At 34.8% G+C, this 23,471-nt stretch overlaps 2 protein-coding genes and 1 non-coding gene across 3 annotated transcripts in view; 1 reads left to right on the top strand and 2 right to left on the bottom strand.

Annotated features, from left to right (window-relative positions):
• Nucleotides 1-456: 456 nt before the first annotated feature.
• On the top strand, nucleotides 457-3,300 carry LOC107136717 (syntaxin-3-like). The gene has a single exon (XM_048812530.1). The coding sequence runs from the start codon at nucleotides 677-679 to the stop codon at nucleotides 1,517-1,519; it is 843 nt and encodes a 280-aa protein (XP_048668487.1). The 5' UTR covers nucleotides 457-676; the 3' UTR covers nucleotides 1,520-3,300.
• Nucleotides 3,301-7,048: 3,748 nt separating this feature from the next.
• Nucleotides 7,049-7,121, bottom strand: Trnae-cuc. The gene has a single exon. It is a non-coding gene; the product is annotated as a tRNA-Glu (tRNA).
• Nucleotides 7,122-10,930: 3,809 nt separating this feature from the next.
• Nucleotides 10,931-23,471, bottom strand: part of Atf2 (activating transcription factor 2) — a 100,037-nt gene continuing 87,496 nt past the window's right edge. The window contains 3 exon segments of the mRNA XM_015479342.2: nucleotides 10,931-13,296; nucleotides 13,298-13,503; nucleotides 18,070-18,175. Of these exon segments, the coding sequence (XP_015334828.1) occupies nucleotides 13,273-13,296; nucleotides 13,298-13,503; nucleotides 18,070-18,175 (336 nt within the window). The 3' untranslated portion in view covers nucleotides 10,931-13,272.

Below are 23,471 nucleotides of genomic sequence, written 5' to 3' on the forward strand. Positions count from 1 at the left end.
ACAATTTTTTTGATATGTTTTTGTATCCGATTCGCCAGAATTTTATTGAGGATTTTTGCATCTAGGTTCATTAGAGATATTGGTCTGTAGTTTTCTTTCTTTGAAGTGTCTTTGTCTGGTTTAAGTATCAGGGTGATGTTGGCCTCCTAGAATGAATTTGGAAGTTCTCCCTCTTTTTCTATTTCAAAATTTTCACAAACTGTTCCAGAAGAGGAACCATTTCCCAATTGATTTTTATGGAGCCAACATCACCCTAATACTCAACCTAGATTAAAAAAACCTTGTAAGAAAACAAGATACCAGTAGTCCTTATGACATCATATATGCAAAAATAAAAATTTAACAGAATGTAGCAAGGAAGATAAAATAGAAGGAAGATCCTGTGTGAGCCTAACAGGAAGCCCAGAAGATAAGAATTAAAAGAATGGAGGTTATATTCAAAGATAATGACTGTGGGGAGCCGGGGAGCTGGATTTGGAGCGCTTGGCGGCGGGGGCGGAGGAGGAGGCGGCACGTTGGAGCCTCGGTGGCCTGGGACGCTCCTCCCAGCGAGGGCCGCCGCAGGCCTCCGCCTGGAGCTCCCTCGCCCCTGCCGGGATGGCCGCCACTTCGGCAGTTCCTCTGGGACGCGCTCACCTGGGACGCGTTACCTGCCTCGGGGCCCCTGGGCTCCAGGATGAAGGACCGGCTGGAGCAGCTGAAGGCGAAGCAGCTGACACAGGATGATGATGTCGATGAGGTGGAGATGGCTATTGACAACACAGAGATCGAGGAGACTGGGCTCAACATTGACAAGATCTCAGAGCATGTGGAGGAAGCAAAGAAACTCTACAGTATCATTCTGTCTGCACCAATTCCAGAGCCAAAACCCCAGGATGACCTGAAGCAGCTCACAACCGAGATCAAGAAAAGGGCCAACAATGTCCGCAACAAACTAAAGAGCCTGGAGAGGCACATTGAAGAAGATGAAGTCCGCTCATCAGGAGACCTTCGGACTGGGAAATCTCAGCACTTTGTCCTCTCTGGGAAGTTTGTGGAGGTGATGACCAACTACAATGAGGCTCAGGTGGACTTTCGTGAACGCAGCAAAGGGCGAATCCAGCGGCAGCTTGAAATTACTGGCAAAAAGACAACTGATGAGGAGCTGGAGGAGATGCTAGAGAGTGGCAACCCTGCCATCTTCACTTCTGGGATCATCGACTCGCAGATTTCCAAGCAAGCCCTCAGTGAGATCGAGGGTCGGCATAAGGACATTGTGAGGCTGGAGAGCAGCATTAAAGAACTTCATGACATGTTTATGGACATCGCCATGCTGGTGGAGAACCAGGGCGTGATGTTAGATAACATAGAGTTGAATGTCATGCACACAGTGGACCATGTGGAGAAGGCAGGAGACGAAACTAAAAGAGCTGTGAAATATCAGGGTCAGGCCCGAAAGAAATTGATAATTATCATTGTGATAGTAGTTGTGTTGCTGAGCATTTTAGCATTGATTATTGGACTTTCCGTTGGGCTGTAATGAGTGGCCTGCGGGGCTGTTGCACTGAAATAACCTGATTTCACTCCAGCCTGGTGGGACCACCTTTATCTTCAGATGGGAATGGAGTCTGAATGGCCTTCCTGAGAGCCAAGGGAACCCGTTCCTTTGTTTCCTTGTAACCATCCTTGGACCTGAATCAGCAATCAATCTAGCCCTGGAGGAATCTAACCTACCTGATGCAACCCCAAGTTCTCCTCAAAACCAACTCCTGCCCCAGCTACTGAAGTACCTTTCCTCCTGGACCATATAAACTGACCCAGATTTTTCCCTCCTGTGGTGTGTCAAATTATGCCTTGTACCTTGGAAATCCCATGTGAGACTATCCTAAGGTGCTGCATCTTCTACCTCATGGAGTATACTCCCAGAAATTACAGTGTATTTTTCTAGGGGAGTATCTTTAAGAAAGCAGGTGGATTCTTCTAAATTTGGCAACAATAGGGTTTAGATGGGAGACTTCTGCATGTCAGGATGCCAGTCCTGTCGGTCCTGAAAACATGAGTGACTGGCAGATGCCATTTTGGTCCCAAAAGTTGACTTGCTTGAAATTCAACTTCAAATTAAGCTTTTAATAAGATCAACCTGGGGGCCAATTTGGTCTTTCTCTAGATTGTGCTCTCATGTTTACTCAAAGAGGGACCAAGATGATAGTCATCTGAGGTTGCCATTTTCAAAGGCTAAGGATTTGGAATATTTGTTTCCCTATGAATTTTGGAAACTGGCTTTTCACCTTTGGAGTGACTCTTTGTGAAGCTGTTGCCCTGAGGCCAAAATTAACCAGGGATTTAAAATTAGGCTGGGGACAAGGTGCTAGAGTCTCAGACTCTGAAAAGGTTTCATGAGGCTGAGTGTTCAGTCACTCATGTGTTCAGGTGTATTTTTAAAAGTGTGTATGTGAGATGCATGTACATATATGTGTCTGTTTCTCAGGAAATAGGAAAATAGAAAAGAAAGACACTATGACCTCAAAAATTAAAAAAAAAACTTTTTTGAGCTAGACTAAATATTAGATAAGTTGCTTTTGTTTACCTGCAAATGAATCATTGTAGAAATATGATCATCTTATGTCATCAACAAAGTTGTTTTCTAGACGAGAACTGGGAGAATCAAATGAGATATTCAGACTGAGGACTGAGTTGATTTCTGGTTTCTGTGCAGCAGGTACAGGTGTAATGGTTTGACACCTCTCCCTATCTGCTGCCTCCACTAGGCTTTCCCTGAGAACATCCCACAGCAATCCACATGACCTATGGGATGTCCTGTTTTAGATGGAGTTAGTTGGAGAGACCCGAGACTACCTGCTACTGGGTGAATGAGCTTGACAGGTTCTTTGTTTTCCCCAGTTCTTGTCACAGAGGAAGCAACAGCCAGGAAATTTTCGTGTAGTGACTGCTAAGCTGTAGGTAGCCTCTTAGATCCCTGTCAGTCTCCCTGATTTTGGGTACTAGCTGTATTTCAGCTTTGACAGTAATGCTTTCTAAGGCAGAGAAAGCACCCTGATCCAGGCACTGCCTATTAGCTTCCTGTGCAAAGGCTCCTCACTTCTCACTACCCAGCACTCAGACAGAGCCACAGGGATGCCCTTCTCCCCATGGCTACGATGTTAGAAGACAGGCTGTAATCTCAGGCCTTTACTGTCATCTGAGACTGAGGCCTGGGGCTTGAAGTTTGGAATGCAACACATGAAGGGTTTTTGTATTTTTTTAATGTAAATTTGATTATTTTATTGCTAATTTAAAAATAAATGACTTTCTAATGATTGCCACAGTCCAGCCGCAGCAAAATAACCCAACTTGTGTAGATTGATAGAGCAGGAGTAGGAGCCCTTTATTGTAGGACAGGAGTGGTATTTATACATTCCACACAGCTTATCTTAATTAGCATAAACTAGATACATCAGTCAACCAATAAGGAATCTCCACATTTAATGGCTCGCTTTTGTTACTTCTCAAACCACTCCCTCTGGCATTTTGCCAGGCACCATCCAGACTTGTTTACAGACTCTAACATTTCTCTGGCAAAATGCCAGGAGCCATCCTGACTTGTTTACAGACTCTAACAAATGATTGCAAAGAAAAAAAAAAAGATAATGACTGAAAATTTTCTGTAATAGATGAAAGACATGAATTCTCACATTCATGAAGCAGTTTAAATAAAACTTGGTGGAACAATATATTTTCTCTGCTTTTAAGATTTCCTCTTTGACTTTGGTGTTCTAAAGTATTTATGTGATGGGTCCAAGTGAAGAATTAGTTTTATTTAAACTGCTTTATGAATGTGAGAAGTCACGTCTTTCACCTATTACAGAAAATGTCCAGGCATTATCTTTGAATATAACCTCTGTTCTTTTAATTCATACCTTCTGGGATTCCTGTTAGGCTCACACAGGAGCTTCTCTTCTCTTTTGTATGTCCTTTATCTTTCTTGCTACATTCTGTGCAATCTCTCAGATCTAATGTGAGTTGGCTACTGTCTTATTATCTGTTTCTAAATAAACATATTCACTGACTTTTACATTTCTATATGTATACTTTTTATTTATAAAAATCTTACTAATTATTTTTCAAATCTTTCTGTCCCTATTCCATATATCTGCTTATGTGTGCCCCAAAGTTCATTGTTGGAAACTTGATCCCTAGTACAACAGTGTTGATAGGTGATTAGGTCTTGAGGGTGAAGCCCTCACAAATGGACTAAAATCTTCATCATGAGAATGTGTTTGTTATTGACAGAGTAGGTTTATTATAAAAATGACTTTGGCCCCCTCTTGTTCTCTCTCTACCTTTCTCTTACCATGTGATACCTTTCACCATATTATGAGGCAACACAAGGCCCTCCTCAGATGTCTGCCCCTTGATTTTGGATTTCCTGGTCTCCAGAACTGTAAGCTACATAAATCTGTTCATTTAAAGTTATCCAGACTCAGGTATTGTTATAGAAGCATAAAATGGACTAATATAGTACTTTATTCTTCTCTTAGAGTTTTGATCCCTTCATTTAGTCATTAATCATTTCAACGTAGTAGTTAGTTTCCCTTCAGGATGTTGTTTTATTAGCTGAAATTATTGGAAGTCTAATCCTATTTGTTATTTGCTGCTCCTGGTCTATGGTGGACTCACTCCACATCCTCTGCCGCACCTTGCCCCAGTGCTGGGATTGAATTCATGAGTGCTTTAACACTGAGCTACAGCCCCAGTCCTTTTAATTTTTTGAGATAGGGCCTAAGTTGCCAAGTCTGGCCTCAAACCTGTAGTTCTCCTGCCTTAGTATCCCGAGTTCCTGGGGTTATAGGCATGTGCCACTGTGCCTAGCTCTATAGTGAATTTTTTACCTTTTTAAAACATTCGCCATTGTTAATGGGATAAAATTTTTGTGCCTGTGTCACTTGAGCATGATCTAGACTGAGTATGTTCACTTTTAGAGATTTTACACTTGGGCCCCCCAAACATTACTAATTTTTCAGTATGGATTCCCGGATTATGTGGTTGGTGCACATTGAAACCTAAAATGCCAACTACATAGGGTAGGGAAGTGGTTCCATCAAACCCAAGATTTCTAGATTTCTCTCCCACCCACAGATGTGAAACAAAGCCCAAGCCTGTAGAGCTTATTGTCACTAGTTAAAATCATTGCACTGAAAATGTTTCTATAGGTCCTGAAAGACCTCATCACCACATTAAGTGACAATTCAATTAAATTTTCACACTCCTTGACATTTTTTTTTAAAATCCTTTTTTAAAAATATTTATTTTTTAATTTTCGGCAGACACAACATCTTTATTTGTATGTGGTGCTGAGGATCGAACCCAGGCCGCACGCATGGCAGGTGAGCGCGCTACTGCTTGAGCCACATCCCCAGCCCTCCTTGACATTTTTTGACTGGAGATGAGATAGAACCCAGGGCTTCACACATGCTAGACAATTGCTCTGACAGTTTTTTTGTTTTTGGGGGGTCAACCCTGAACTGCTGGCACCCCACCCTCAAACTCCTTTGCTTTCCTATCATATCCCTTAGTAGTCTATAAATTCAATAGGTATTTATTGTAAAACCTTCCTTATACCTACTTCCTTTTCTCTGCAGCAGCTCTTCTTTCTGAGTCCGTGTTATGGACTTAATGTTTGTGTTCCCCTTTCCCTTAAAAATCCTTATGTTGAACCCTAATTTACAAGAGAGTCTTTGGGAGGTGATGATTAGGTCATGAAGGTAAAGTCTTTGTAAAGGATCAATATCTTTATAAGGGAGACAGAAGAGCTTTCTCTCTGCTCTATTCCATATGAGGACACAGCAAGAAGATGGCCATATGCCAACCAAGGAGGACCTGAACTCAACTATGCTGGCAGCCTGATGATCTCAATACTTCCCAACTTCCAGAACTTTGAGTAACAAATTCCTTCTGTTTAAGCCATCCAGTCTATTCTATGGTATTTCCATTATAGCAGTCCAAACAAAGACAACCTGGTTTATAACTCATGCCTGAGTTACTATAATAACTTTTTAGCTGGTTTCCATGTGGGCTAAACTTCATGCTGTTGTTTTGATTTTTTTTTCCCCAGCTGATGCTGGGGGTTGAACCCAGGGGTGCTCTACTACTGAGCCACATCCACAGCCCCTTCTATTTTGACAAGTTCTCAGTAGGTAGTCCAGGTTGGCCTCAACTTGAACTTGCTATCCTCCTGCCTCAGGCTTCTGAGTGGCTGGGATTACAGGCATGTACCACCATGCCCAGCTGTTGTTTCTTCACATTTTTCATGTGTTTCTTTTATGAAAGTCATAGATTCCCATACTTTCTAATCTAAATAGCTTTTCCAAACTCTGAATAATCCTGCCCTTTCTAGCTATGGAGATCCATTTCTTACTCCTAAAACACTTCTGTCTTCCCATTGTCCTGTGAACACAGAACATTTGTATATCCAAATTTTTGTCTCTAGATTTTATTTATTTATTTTTGGTACCAGGAATTGAACCTGGGGGCACTTAACCACTCAGCCACATCCCTAGCCCTTTTTTTGTATTTTATTTAGAGACAGGGTCTCATTGAGTTGCTTAGGGCCTCGCTAAGTTGCTGAGGCTGGCTTTGAACTCAAGATCCTCTTGCCTCAGCCTCCTGAGCTGCTGGAATTACAGGCATGCACCACTGTGCCTGGCTTTAGGTATGTTTTCTTTCTACCCAAATTTCATCCATAATTTGAGGTGAAGCCCAAATTTAATGGTTTATCTTCCTACTTATAAAACCTGTTTACGTAAGTTGTTAGGTTGTAATAATTTTCCTGTCAGACTTGTAACAAATATGTTGTCTTCTCAAATAGATTCTACTTGTAGGTAGGGACCTGGTCTTTTTTACTTTAGTCTCTACAGCTTCCAACAGTTTAGCATGAAGTAGCACTGAACAGGTACTGATGGACCCAATTCTTCTCTTCCATGGCCTGTCATTTAGCAAACTAATACTGCTACATACTTTGACCTACAAAAAACCAAAACAAAACAAAAACTAAGTGAATTAATTAATTTTTTGGTGGTGCTGGGGATTGAACCCAGGGCCTTGTGCATGAGAGGCAAGAACTCTACCAACTGAGCTATATCCCCAGCCCATAAGTTAATTTATTTTTTATGTATGAAGAATTCTGGTGAAAAATTCATTGGGATAAAATTTCAAAGATGCTAAAATTTTAGTTATAAATGATTTTTAAATATACATGCCTATGTATTTTTTGACATTTATAGTGGGCATACAAATCCATTTTACACAAATTCTTAAATTATTGACTAATGTAATTTTCTAAAAGACTTCACTACCTTTGAGGCACTTATACAAGTTTCTTCATATAAAGAGGACATTTAGTAATAAAAATGACAATGGGAGCATATCTGATTTTCAAAATATCTCATATTACCTTGTCACAAATACACTTTAGTCCATAAAGAATCAGCCAGTTTTATTTAAATTGAATACTGTCACGAAGATCTGAAAAGCTCCTCTTGCAATGTTACTGATGTGACTGTTTATGATTCAGCAGATTGCTTCATGGTGCTGAAAGTCACCTCAGAAACCATTAGCTGAGTTGAATGAATTAGGAGGTAACATAAGAGGTATTTTCCCTAAGAATGGAGACGTTGGAGGAAATAAACATATTTTTTTAATTGCCCACATAATTATGCTATGATAGTTTTATCATATAACTCATTTTATTTGAATTGGTACTATTTAATTTCAACCTGACAATGAATTTTAATAAGCATACCTCCCAAAAATGGCCTGAGGAACTAGCTGCATTATTAAAATTACATTTTAAAAAATCACTGAATAAAAAAAATCAAAGAAAAGATAATACGATATTAGTGGATAATGCAAAGGGTTTATTTTTGAATAATGGCATTGACAAGTTTTCTTATTTCTCATAAACATCACATAAAGTATTTGTCTCCCATCATGAGAAACTCATATAGATAATGCTATCTTAAACTCTGCTAAATAAACCACATGAAATAATTTTTTGCCAAATTTTGTGTCAGGCTTTGAAAAACAGCATTTCTTCTTAATTTACATGCTTCTTTAAAAATTGAGCAAAAATAAAAGGAGCTCACTTGGGGGAAACATTCTCTTTTATGCACTTTCACAGAAAGCAAATTCACTGCAAAATTAAGTAAGCAAGCCAAATCTTATTTCACATAACTAGAAATGAGATTAGGATCAGAAATACTTTTCAAAAAAAATTGAGGTCATACGTGATACAAACCATAGCAATTATTTTGTTCAAAAAATTCCATCTCAAGAAATGCCTTAAATGTGAAATCTAATGCAAAACAGAGGCAAGGAAAGGCATCATGACCATGACAAGGGTATACCAATGACATAGTAGTGGAAATCCTTTGGAAGGACTAGCATGAACATTTGAGGAAAGAGATGCAAACCACTGGCCCATCATCAAGTAACAGAACCTTTCTAGCTTGATTGCTGTGACCATGTTTTATATTTTACAATTAATCACAGATTTGGTGCTTTGGATTGCTACAAAGAATACATCTATGCATGTTGTTTCTCTTATTGTGGGTTACAATGTCACATGCGTTTTGCTATGTCAAAGTCCTTTCATTCTGGAAACAACTTCACTGAACTTTTCCTATGGCAAATATATATATATATATTTATATATATATAATTATATATATATTTATATATATATAATTTACTTAAATTATATATAATTTAAATTTACTTAAATTATATATATATAATTTATATATATATTTATATATATATAATTTACTTAAATGGTTGAACTATCTGTTTATTTAGAAAGGCCTTTATTTTATATTTTGAGAATGTTTTCTACATAGAAGGATACTATCTAGATCTCTAGGATCTTAATGCTTTGCCTTTATGAACACCCAAACCTCTATCTACCATATTAATAACTGAAAATATTTGTACTTTAAAAAATATTAGAAAATCACAGGAAAAGTTCATTGGTATTTATTAAAATTTAAAGACATTTTCATAACTGCAAACAAATGAAATTCTATAACTTTGCCTCAAAATTAACTATTCCGTGGTCAAGATAATCTAGAATGATCAGATTTTAAAATTATTTGTTCTAAATGTCTGTATTTTAAAAGTACTTGCATTGATAACTGTGTTCTCTAGGTATTTTGTGAATGTGTTTGAGCATGTGTAGATTTATCTAAGATGAAGGCCTAGGAGTAAATGAAATTTTCCTATAATTAGTCTCACAACTAGGCATCAAACTCTGTAGTTTCATAGAAGTAGAATTAGTAAAACTACTTTTTAACAGTAAGCACATGCCATAAACAAAAGATTGTTCCTGTCCTCTGGAATAAGTCCAAATAAATACAAGTTTGCTCTTTTAATGCATCACTTATTTTTTGAACCCTAGAAATACAAGCAAACCTTGTATTGGTTTGGTTCCAGACCACTGCAATAAAGTGAGTCACACAAATTGATTTCCCAGTGCACATAAAAATTGTTTACACTATAATCTATTGTGTGCAATATCATTATGTATAATAAAACAATGTAATACCTTAATTAAAAATGCATTACTGCTAAAAATGGTAATGATAGTTTAAACCTTCAGTACATGCTGTTGGAAAATGGCATTGATCAGACTTGTTCAAACAGGGATGCTACACACCTTCGATGTGGGGGGAAAAAGCAATATCTGTAAACTGCAATAAAATGAGGTATGCTTACACAGTTTATCTTGTTAAAACCTAATATCAGACATCTCTCTTAAGTACACTAGTAGCTATGCAATTGTTTGCATCTTGATTGGTTCCATCTGATATGACTAAAACGTCATTCCACTGTTCTCCACAGACTGTTTCTTCATTTAGCTCCTACCCCTTGTCATACACAATTGACTTATTTATTATGTTTCCCAACTCCTTCCTACACCCTCTTTAGTAAAAGGTAAGCTTCAGGAAGGCAGCAATTTTTGGTTTTGGTTGCTGGGGTATGTAAGTGCATAGACCACTACCTGACACTTTGTAGCACTAAAAACATTCACTGAGCAAAACAATGTGGTTGGAGATGACGTCAGATATGTAATGGGATGGGCCTTGTAGGCCATTCTGAGGACTTGAGGAACAACTTGGAATTCTAAGCAGAGAAGGGCTATAACCTGACAGGTTTTAAAAGCATCACTCTGGCTGCTGTACTGGGGATGAGCAGTGGTGGTCAGGAATGGAAATGAAGAGACATTTATAAGGCAACTACAGCAAATGAGGGCACAGATAAGGGTGATGGCAATGTACATGGTGAGAAGTGGTTGCATTCTGTATTATTTGGAAGGTAAGGTAAACCTTGAATAAGGGCTGGGAGAGTGGAGCATCAAGGATGACAAGAATGTTTTGGCTTAAGCAACTGGAAGAACTGCACTGCCATCAACTGAATCATGAAAGATTGTGAGAGGAGTATATCTGAGGTTAGTGTGAGGGAAGGTTTTTTCAGTGTTGGATATGGTCTATTTAAGATTTTTTTTATTTTTTTGGGGTGGTGTTGGGATTGAACTCAGGGCCTTGTGCATGCTAGGCAAGCACTCTACCAACTGAGCTATACCCCTAACCCCATTTATAAGGTTTTTTTAGGTGGTGAGCAGGTGGGTCTGTGGCTAAAGTTCAGGGAGTGTTCCAGGCTGGGGACATAATTTAAAGGGTCATAGTATATGAATAGAGCTTAAGGTAAATGCATAAAAAAGGAATAAGGCCTGAGCACTCTGAAGTTAAAAGGTCTTCAAGTATGAATGAATTTTATCAGAAAAGTGGAAAGAATCTCAGTTCTTCTCAGGTAGTTAAACGTCCTGAAGGAAAAAAAAAACACTTATTAGGTGATATTACTTTGTGAAAGACAGGTAAAAACAAGCAAATTATGAACATAATTTAAAGATAGAATTTATTCTCTTGACGGTTTACTCATGCAAACTGCACATAAAAGAAAATAGTACAGTTTGTGTAACATTGCAAATATAAGGACTCAAAATGCTAGGTACAGAAGTAGTGTGACATCCTGGAAGTCAAAATGGAATTTGTGTTCATACAACTAATAATGATTTTTATTTGCTGAGTACAGACTGATTTACAATGAAAAGTTTTGCTAACCTTGGTAAGCTCATTAACCGTTTACATGACTTCTTACATCTATGTAGTTTTATTTTACAGTTGCAAGAATTGTTACCAAAAACTTTAACTTGCATAAATAAGATGAAAGAAAAACGCACTGAAAGACTTTAGAAAGTGAAAAATTGAGGCTTTTCCTAACCCATCCAAACTACGATAAAAAATAGCCTTCTTGTATAATTCATATTTTGTGCCTTGAGATCAACTCCTTAGCAAACTATGACAAAATCATGATTAGAAATTGATTACTTTAAAATTATGACATCAGTTAAAAATAAGAAAATTTTGAAGTAGAATTGTCAACCAAAATGCTCTCATTTTAAATAAGTCAAACAATAAAATTCCTATTATCTTCATACTTAGAAGTCCTGAAATGTCATTTGTATAATTTGCATGTTTCCCAGTTTGAAACTTAGGCAGGTGGGATACTCCCTTGAATTATCAAGGATATTCCATACAGGCTTTTAAAATGTCAGTCTCATCAGAAGATGGCACAGAGACTTTAGCAAGTAGTGTAGTATGGATGCAGAACAAACTACACAAATTATTATTAATGCATTACAGATATTTACATAATGGAATCCTGCTTGAATGCCAGAAGTTGGTACTGGGTAGGACTCATAACTATTTTACAAAGGTTTTTTTTACACACATTTACTACTTTTTAATTTTTATTGTTTAATAACTGAGTCTATTTAAAATATTGTACTGTATTTTGAACATAACTGAAGAATAAAAATAGATAATGGCACATTAGAAAATTCAGTATCCCACAGATGATTGGATAATGAGAAGTGTACCTACAATCATCTCATCAGAAACAAGCTACTTCATGGAATGTTAGTTGTCCAAGCCTGCACAGTAATGACATTTTAAATTGCAATCATCTATTGGCCAGCATCACACTGAAGGCATCGTTAAACATTCAAGCAAAGATTGCTGGCATAAACTATTGAGACACACACACACACATACATACACTCACACACACACACACACACACACACTCTCTCTTACATTTCCCACATTATAATTACATTGTTCTAAAGATAGATACTGATTTTTTTCCACGAGAAACGTTATCAAAATTTGCTACTAAAAGATGACAGTGCTTTCACAAGAATAAGTACAAGTTAGCTCGCAAGTACAAGACAATGGGGGTAAACAGTCTTAAATTTTCTAAGTAGTAATTTTAGGCTTTTCTGGCAACCATACCATACTTGATTATGCATAAATTCTGTCTGTAACCTGAAACCTGAAAAAAAAAAACACCTCAAAACAAGAGCTAATTTTAAAAAATTACTAAATATCTGATAACCCTGTATCGTATATTATATAATTTCATACTTTTCAGCCTCAAAACATAGTTTAAAAACACTGAATTTCAGACTTAAAAATAAAGTCATTGTTTAAATGCTGAAGATTCCAAAATTTTTGTCTACTTAAAATCTGAAAAAAAGAAAATGCATTATTAATGAACTTGATTTAACAGTGTGCATATAAAAGCACTGTATGTCTTTTATCATGTTTTCTCTCACTTAAAAAAAACAAACAAACCAGTGTTCTCCAATATTCTTCCTTTTGCAAAATGTGCAAAATAAAAGGCAAAAAGATTAAAAGCAAATTTCTACCCTTCTCTTGCCTAGTGCTTTATGACTTTGTTCACATTACAAAGTCAATAGGGACTATGCAGAACTTTGGTATAAATGATAACAAGACTACCATCACAGTTGAGGGTTAAGGGGTGGGCAAAAGAAATGAAGTGGGAAGAGAGATTCAGTAACACCCCCATTTATTAAAACACCACCAAATTAAAAGTAAAATAAACCACAATGAATTATAATACAATTTACACATTGAGCACAGAAAAATTAATAAATCTAACAATATTTATAAAAAAGCAAAATCAGTCTTTCCAGAGACTTAAAACTGTCGTTCAGTCTTATCATCAACTGCTGCTACACCAACTTTAGAGCCAAATTTAATTTCAAGTAAAAAAAAAAATTTACAACCACAGATTTCGCATAAATGGAAATTGGTCTTTCCTTGATTTCCCTTTGAAGTCACTAATGAGTATCTAAAACTGTTGTACTGCAGGTTTTTAATCAACTTCCTGAGGGCTGTGACTGGGAGGAAGGAGCCATGACAATCTGGGAAAGCGGAGGCTCCATACTCTGGTCTGCCATCTGGGTGAGGACTGAAGTGGCTACAGCTTCTGCCTTTGAGGTTGAACTGACTCCATTGGATGTGCTGACAGAACTATGCTGTATAGCTTCTGTATGTGGACTACTTGGCACCGAAAGGTCTTCTGAACTATCATCTTTATCAGCAGCTGAACAGAAAACAAAGAAAAATTAATCATTCCCTTCTTAAAGTATATGTAAAAGTATTAGGCTGAGTCAACATACAGAATAAAAAGTATTTTACAAAACTGAATATTTAGATAAGTCAGTATGGCAAATTAAGTAACTGAAAAGAAATGTCTATAAGTCATGAAGTAGGCAATTTTACCTGCAACAGGTCAAATGAAGAAACAACCATACATATGGGAACATCTGGGTGCCCAGTGCCTCACAAAATAGAGCTGAAGAAATATTTGCTAAATAGTGTTAAAGAAAATTAGGTAGGAGTTTGGGAGCTAGCCTTTCACACACACAAACAAATACTTATCAAGAAGCACATTTAACAAAACCAGTCTGTTCAACAACATGTCATTCTTTTTAAAAGATAAACAAGAATTTATAACCACATATATATACAAAATGAATCTTATATACTGATTATATTTTCAAATTATTCCCTCAGCATTTTCCAGAACTATAGTCTGTCTGACTTTCCATCTTGCAGCCACGGATGATTATAACACCTGATTCTAATGAGGCATACACATGAGTATAAGCACTATTTAGTCTAAATGCCACCAGCTGTTATATTTGCATGAATTAATTGGGATTCAAATAAAAATTCATATAAAACTCTAATGCGCTTGAAAAGATATTCAGGAAAGGACATTCTAAATTTTTATGAAAATAAACCTACCAATATTTATGCCTGAATAAAAATCTCTTAAATCTTCCTTATTTTAGCAGAAAGAATCCACCAATTTCATTTAGTGAAAAATTTGATGTGTGCCACACAAATTATTTATAATATCTGTGAGTTATAAGGTACAATGATAACAAGAACACCTGTGCCCTAAGTTCCCAACTTCAGAGAACACTGCCAATGACACTGTTGCTCCTTGGATGCTTCTCTCTTTGCCACAGGTAATCCCCTATTCTGACATTTCTTTAACCAGTCCTTTGTTTTTTCTTTGTAGAGAATGGCCAGATGCCCATTCTCAAAGTTAAGGAGTTAAAAAAAAAAAAAAAAAAAGACTCTGGACATTAGGAAGCAAGATTACCCCATGATCTGTAATATAAACAATGGAAGGGGAGAATAACTGATAAGCATAACTTAAACTCAAAATCCTCATTTTGAGGATTTTCTGAAGTATAGTGAAATTTACAGAATTTTGACACATCTTCCTCAAATCCATACATTTTTGAACAGCAAGTTTTCATAAATATATTAATGAGATAAAATCCTATCTTCTCCTCTATAATGTTATAAATGCAAAACTGTACCCATGGACCAAACTTACCTCAAGATACAGTAACAGAAATGAAAATTAGTAATCTTTTAAAAAATTGTATAAAGCATTAAGAATATTTTTCTAATCAAGCATAGTGAGTACTATAAAATATTTATAATTATTATTTAGCTAATACAATAGTTACATGTTCAAAGAAAACACTGGCAATGACAGGTTAACAGGAGAATACTAAGCAGTCCTTTTTGTTTATTTCACCACTATTCTTCAACAGAACAAGGCTGACCTTTCTCTGAATGTTAAGTTCTCAGGATATAGCAGCTTTCAAAAACAAAGGGATTGATAGGTGATGAGTGGTACAAAGAAATCTAAACATATACTGGAGGCAAAGACTCAGAAATAGTAAATTGTAATGGAGGAGTACTGACCTCCACTAAAGGTTTGCTCTAGGTAAAGCAAACCTTCAGGCAGCTGACAAGAATCAGTGGTTACTTATAAATTGTGTAATTATAAATTTTACATAGAAAATACCTTTGCAATGTGATATATCTGTTCTTATGTCCAGTTCTAGAAGGTGAGGGGAGACAATTACCAGTACAATCAAAAGCACAAGAAATCATGCTATACTCAAGAGTCACTTTAAGCTCTTTGTAAGCTAAATGGAACCAGATGTTAGACAATTCAATTCTATAAAAAGTTCTCTACCTATGTTTATACATATTTTCAGTAATGAAATTAATCCAGTGGCTCTCCCAAAGAGCTACATCCCCAGCACTTTTTATTTTGAGACAGGATCTCACTCAGTTGCCTCAAACTTGAGATCCTCTTGCCTTAGGTTCCAGAGTGGCTGGGATTACAGGCCCATGCCATCATGTCCAGTTATTAGTGCATATAAATTGTACAAAATAATGGGACTTATGGTGATGAGCTCATATGTATATGTATATGTGTGTGTGTGTGTGTATATAAAATGTCCTTTGATAATGTATTCCTTTCCTCTATCCTTCACCTCCTCCCATCTTTTCCATAACCTCTAGGTGATCTGATCTTCTTGTAAGGCATTAATTCTTACCATATCTATCGCAGATTTTACCTCCACCCAGAATTGTATTTACAACTGCTTAGTGAATTTTCTGACTTGGATGACTACACATAAGTAAATAAGTATTATTATTATTATTATTTTCATTCTGATTTTATATTATTTAACATTTGGGGTGACCAACAGTTGACTGACTAAAGGGTTTCCTAGGGTGTAACATAGGACTTTCAGTGTTAAAACTAGGCAAGACAGTGTTAATAAAATTGAGACCTTATGACTAACTATTGTCACCTTTACCTGCAAGATTTTACAATATTCCTTAATTTATACTAAATCTTAGTTCTCCTTCATAAGTGTTTTGAAAGACTTACAGATTACCACCATTAATATTGCTATGTGCTACACGTTAGTGTGAAATCTGTAAACTTCTCCAAGATATATTCACTTAATCTCTATCACTACTTTCACTATTACTCAGAAGAAATTAGATTTATTTCAAAGGTTTGAAATCTGCAAATATAAATCACTTAAAAATTTCTTTCAAATGCTAATAATTTGATTACCTAAACAACTAGACAGGAATAAAGGTAGAGATATTTCCAAATAATAAAAATATCTTTACCCACTTGAATCAAAGTATGGAATATGATATGTCAAGAAATTTGTAATGTTTTGAACAACCCACAATAAAAAATTAAAAAAAAAAAATCTTTGTATTTCTTGCATTCTCATAACCTACTAAAAAAAAATTCACAAAAATGTATTAATCTTTTTGGTCATTTAGCCATAGATAAACCCACATGTCTATATACCTGAAAATATCTTTATAAATCAGTTGTTAAAATGAATAATTGCTTTACATTTGTTGAGCCTATATTACTTAGAAAAAAGAGTCAAAACTATTAGAATCATCCAATAAATTACTAAAGATTAAAAACTGTATATAAATTTGAATTAAATGTAATTTGAGAAAAGAGTTACTTTCTTTCTAATTTTATAGAATCGTTTGTATAATTCCATTTAAACTACCAAAATTCAAGGGAACTTTCCTGTTTAAGAAAATCATGTATGCATAATGCTGAACTCAGAAGCTTCCACAGGAAATTATGTTAAGTTAGATGGGAACATAATGGCCTCATCCCTATAGCAATCATTGTTAATATAAATCCTAAACATATTTCTATATGGTTCCAATTTACTTTACAATGTGTTTCACTGGCCTGTGTCAAAATGACTAGATATCAAATAACTCAGATTTATATTATCGAAACTGACAAATATTAGTGTCCTAAATATATATGGCAATGGAGAATTGCTAAATCTACTGAATCTTTTTAAATTAAAAAATATTGCCCATTCTGATGAAACTGCTTACAATGACTACAAGTAAAAATGGTAGCCATTAAGTTTTATCGTGAGCACCTGAGGAACTGTTTGTATCCAATACAAAACATTTTGTTCTTTTGAATTACTGACACTGGCAAATTAAAATGAAGTGGATACATATGGCTGAAACAATCTTCACATTTACAAATATCCAGAAATATCACTAAATCATAACAATGAAAGCTGTGGGTTATATATTATGAACGTTGCCTAATGCATTCCCAACTCTGTTATTTGTTTCAAATTTGTGCAATGGACAAAAATTGGCCATTTATTCAAGAGTAACAGCTGGTTCCAACATTGTGCATCTTATCTAACAAGGACATTATAGAAAGGAAAAAGCACAATTAACCTCTAAAATGCTGAAAACAGAAAAATCTCATTTTTTGGAAAACATTTAGGAGTGAACTTACAATCAGATGATTTAAACACTGTTCTAGCCTTTTCATAACTAACTATATAAAGATTCACAACAACAAAAACACTGCACAATGCTGACGTTACCTAAGAAAGAATAATAGGATCTAATACTATAAATGGATATTGTATGTTAAGTGAAGATGGCTGATAAAAAGTATAATCCTGTGAAGATAAAAAAAATATCATCAGTACTTGTCAATATGTTTAAAATCTTCAGATAACACATATTGCTGATCTGCAGTAATGCTTAGGAAAAAGCTAAAAACAGAAAACTCCAAAACACTCTAGATTCTAAAAAGTATACCCCCCAACTCGCTTGTATAACAACCTTGCAGAAATTGATATTTAATCTTAGATTTAAGAACTGTACTCTCTACTTTTTTAAATGGTAGCTCTGCTCACTCTGGCAGTATTTCACTGACGTAGCCTAAGGCTGTAGGTAATGGAACATTACTCACTATGATAGCCAGATTTCTTCTGCATGGCGGTTACAGGGCAATCTTTATGAGCCAGAAGAAGCTGTTTCAGCTGTGCCACTTCATTTCTCAGCAGGGTAACTTCGCTCTGGAGAAGAAACAACTTATGTACCTTACCAGCAGTAGACTAAACACATTTTTTACTGTTCAAAATGAGTGGATTAAGATTTGAAAACTGGACATCATTGGCAGAACATTAAGGAATAAAAAACTATGCTGCTTAAATATGTCTAATCGGTATATATCATTTTTGCTATTTTAGCTTTTATACAAAAACGGCAACTTGTATAAAAACTTAAATAAGACAACAGCACAACTAGGTAGCATATTTCAAAGTTTTTACATTACCATTTGCCTTGGGACTCATTGTATATTTTAGGTTACCTATTGAAAATATTTTTATTTACATATGTTATTTGTTCTTTTGATTATCTGATAAACAGAAGATCTGAATAGAGGTAGGAGGAATTTTCACTGATTGTGTTCACTTAAAAATGAAAAATTCATCCTGAAAATTCAATTAAACTAGTTTCTAGTTACTATTAAGATTCCAGATGGGAAATACAATAACAAAAGAATCATGAATTTCTGAAATTTATTGCAAGGTTCTATGTTGGGCACCAGAACCACTGAAAGTATATGTAATATTTAAATGGCTTAGCTGCCTTTTACCCAGGCAATTTGTAAAACTAAATTTAAATCTCACAAATCAATCGTGATTTGTCCTAAAGCTTACAACAGAATAAGAACTTCAGTCTTTATATGGAATGCATTAATCTGTAAGTTTTATGCAAAAGTTCCAAATTGAGTTGAGTTCAACTCAACCTTTTGAGTTACCATCAAGTACTAAAAACGTATAAATTAGTGATCATTACCAATACTCAAGAATTAGAAATAATATGAATTTTACAAATTGCTAACATTAAAAAAAAATCCTCCAGGTGTGGTGGTGCATGCCTTATAATCACAGCAACGTGGGAGACTGATACAGGAGGATCCTAAATTTGAGGGCAGCCTCTGCAACTTAGCAAGACCCTGTCTCAAAATATAAAATAAAAAAGGCTGGGGATGTGCCTTGGTGGTAGATTGCCCCTGGCTTTAATCCCCAGGGGGGGGAAAAAATAAAGAACTTAATTTATAAACATCTCTAACTTATTTGAAATTAACATTGACTTTACCAATTTGGGTTTTACTCCAAAGTAAATAGAAATATATAACAAACCAGGAGTAAATAAAAGTTTAGGCAGGTAGGTCTTTTTATATTCTGTCTCTTAATTAGAAAACTCAATGTAAAATATTTCAGTAGATTAGGGTCATTAAGCCTCCCTAAGTGACCAATGCAGAAACATGAAAATGAACATAACAAAAGTTAAGCAATCTGGAGGCAAGTCTGTTTAATTAAATAATTCCTCACATCCCAACAACAATGAACTGTAATACTGCCTCTAAAAGCACAAAACAAAATTGAGGGTCATAATAACTCTAAATATTAATATAAAGGTCAAATTATATTTAAAATACTGAATTTAAGAATGGGTGAAGAGTGATCAAATTACAAAAGGTAAAATTTAAAAGTTTTGTTTTAGAAAAGATAAGCTGTTATTTAGAAAACTCATTTCCATGGAATATTACAACCACTGGTGTCAATACAATTAATTATAGCTCGTTCTTAATGGCACTACTGATGAGAAACCATGTTACAAATAATCCAGTATCTACCTTACCCTGCCTTGTCAGTTTGATCTAATACTGTTTTCTACAAGCTTCTCATTAATTTTTGTAATATGAAATGGATATTTATCTTTAGCTAAAAAATATATAATCTTTGATAATCTGCTGTGACCATATTGATTTCTGATTCTCACTGCTCTTCTAAAATACTATAAGCTTTAAATATACCAAAATACAAGTAATGGCCTTAAGTCTCCCTTATCCTTGCTGCCTTCTCATGAGTCTGAGCCACATGAAATAACCACTATCTAATTGTCATGCCTTATAAAAATACTAAACTTAAGTGAATAAAATGCATTGTCTCTTTCTGGAAAGTCTTTCCTTTCTTCTTTACCTTGGTAATTATTCACTGATCTTTAAGAATCAATACAATACAAATTTGCAAAGGAAAAGAAGTCAATTTTCCTTTTCTGTCTTCCCACAGCCATATAAAGGTGCATATTTACGTTAATAGGTATCTTACACAGAACTTATCACTCTGGATTGTAATTTTTGGTATGTTTGTTTATCACCTCTACCAGATTGGGAATTTCTTGAGGGCAGAGATTATTTCTCTGTGTAACCTAAGAGAACAGTGCATGGTCTGACATGGGTTGAGTAGCTATAGTGAGGACTACAGTATATAGTGAGGACTACAGTAATTTCAGCTAATAAAAAATTCCAAAGAAGGAGAAATAAAATAGCTGAAATAATAAGAAATTGGTCTGAAGTCCTAATTTAATTATTTATACCAACAATGTCACCAACACTGATATGCTGTTAATTTTCAACAGTTACAAAATGAAATTGACAAGCATTACCTTGATTATAAAATTTTAAAGACCACAAACCGTCTCTCAAATATTCCATAGAAACACTCATCATATAGTATACTGTAAACAAAATGCTATATGTAATAAAATGGCTGAAAGCAGTTCTGAATTGATTAACCAATTGATTAACCAATAAAACAGTTGACTTAAATAATTCTGTGATTAGAAATTAAAACAATATTCTTATGCACTCAAATAAAATAAATATTCAAATTTTCTTTTTAATTATGCAGAGTTGAAACTGATAAATGAGACATCAATTTCTATATTTCACACAGTTGGTGATAGTATGGCTCTTGATCTAATTAGATTATCTGGTCCATCAACAAATAAACAAATGTGAAGATGCCAACAATGGGCAATAAATATTAAGGATGGAAGTGGTAAGGCACTTGGTTCTTGCAATTTGTATTTGTGCTCACTGAATTTTCACTGGAGCAAATAACAGGAAAGACCAACAGGAGGGGAAATTAAAAATAAAAAGTTTGCATACATATATCCAAAGACACAAAAGTATGCTGTAAGTTATATTCACCAAAACTTCAAACAACAAATTGTTTCTCCTGCACTTTTCACATGACAGAAAGAGTAAGAAAACCCTCAACAATTTCAAGATATACTCAAATATAAACACAGCCTAATTTGTTACATTATACTGATTTAAAATGTTTTACAATGATGGTAAATTTTCCTAATGATGATCCTAAAGCTCAAAAGTGACTTTTGGGGGCTGGGGGCCCTCAGTAGTAGAGTGCTTGCCTAGCATGTGTGAAGCACTGGGTTCGATCCTCAGTATCACATAAAATAAATAAATTAAATAAAAGTATTATGTCTATCTTTATTAACTTAAAAAAATTTAAAAAGTGACTTTTGGGTGAGAGGTTATAAATTAGACATAATTTGTGTTATTATTGTACCCTAATAATTAACTTCTTTAAAATCTGGTATAAGCACTAGTCTGAAAGCAGCAATAGGACATAGTTACTGGCAGTGGGACTGAGACATGTATTGAAAAGCAAACACAATTGAAGTGTAGGTTAAGCATGAGAATGGGTCATGCTTTGATAGAAGTAGATTTAGTTGAGCTGGACTCCTAAATGTAAGCATATGCTAGTGGTCAAGACCAAGTCAAGTAGAAGTTGAAAATATGAGGATTATACAGGTAAAGTTTATATAATAAATTAGGCAGAATAGGCTAAAGTCAAGTAATTTCTAAGTCATTCATGATATAGTAAAACTCAACAAATTTATCCAAGCATTTAAGAACTATAATCTCATATACATAAGTTTTAAAGGAACTATTTTATTCTTAAGAACATAGGTTTGACTATATTACTATTTGGATAAAGTGGTTGTACAAGTTATAATTTTAATTTTGAAAATTTTCTATAAAGAAAGATTAGAATATAGGTTGGGAGGGGGGCTGTTATGTAACAAATACAACATGAAGGCTTCTATACAGAAATTTTAGGAAGAAAAAAAAAAAGGAAGAGAATACATATACAACCAGTTTGCTTAAGCCAAAATAAATTTGAGGGGATGTTAAGACACAGATTTAATAGTAAATGAAAAAAGAAATGTTTACACATCTACCATCTACTCTGTGGATTATTTTAGAATACACTTTAATTGGATTCAGCTTCCAAAGCCTTCCTGGTTGTATTGCCCACTGTCTGTGAGTTAGCACTTGTAGAAGATTCTTAGATCATTTTGAAGATGAAACAAGGGGCATTAAAAGCATTTTGAAAATGCAAAAAAGTCTCATTCAAATGTGAGCAACTATTATTTTGTCAAAATAAAACAGATTGGGAAGAAAAAGGAAATGTTGAAAAAAATACTATTCTGGTCTAAAATCCAAAGTCAATTATTTTAACATCTTCTATACAACTGCTTCACTCTAAGAATGTGGCTACTTAAATTTAACTACATACTAGTGAACAAATAATATTTTTCTATATTGTTTATCTGAAGCAGATAAGTCTGATGAATCATGCATGACAGGACAATCAACTGATTAATCAATCAAAAATTTAGTTATGTTTTCATGGCCTGTTACTCCATAAATTTATGGTATTTGAATTTCTAGTTTAGCCACTACCCCCAAAATTGGAGAAATAATATTGAATAGTTCCTTCTTTTGGGGACTTCTTATTGCTATAAACTATTTTATTATATTCAGTTTTCACAAAAGCCAGTTATTAAGTACCAAGATTCTCACCATACAGGCCCAAGGATTATACTGGATGTAAAACCTTATTAACTGATAATAAATTAGTTCTTTAATTTGTATCTGTTATAATAGGAAAAACAAATAGGGTTTTTATTAGAGTTAAAAAATATTTTGGAAATAACTTAAAAAATGAGTGGGAATGACCACTGTCCTATTTTCACATTTAATTACTTGTTTTGTGTCTGTCTCTGCTAGATCAGAAATTCTGTAAATGCATAGACAATTATTTTTTACTGTTATATAATCTGTATCTAATAACATGCCTTGTACATAACAGAAACATAATGACAGAATGAATAATAACTTGCACTTACATGATGCAGCTACAACATACTTCTACACTTTGTCTCACTTGATCTTCCTAACAGTAATTATTCTATCAATTTGACAGATTAAAAAGTAAAGGCTTAGAAAAAGTTTTATTAAATAATATTAAAAGTAAGAGCTAGTGGCACATGCCTATAAATCCAGGGGCTGTGGAGGCAGAGACAAGAGGATCAAAAGTTTGAGGCCAGCCTCAGAAATTTAGTGACATCTGCCTCAAAATGAGAAATAAAATGGGCTGGGAATGTAGCTCAGTGGTAAAGTGTCCCTGGGTTAAATCTCCAGTA

This window comes from Marmota marmota, unplaced genomic scaffold (genome assembly GCF_001458135.2).
Source record: "Marmota marmota marmota unplaced genomic scaffold, marMar, whole genome shotgun sequence".
NCBI classification, from domain to species: domain Eukaryota; kingdom Metazoa; phylum Chordata; class Mammalia; order Rodentia; family Sciuridae; genus Marmota; species Marmota marmota.

What these genes read in the sequence shown, in the direction of transcription:
- LOC107136717 (XM_048812530.1), top strand. Translation starts at nt 677, where the DNA reads ATGAAGGACCGGCTGGAGCAGCTGAAGGCGAAGCAGCTGACACAGGAT.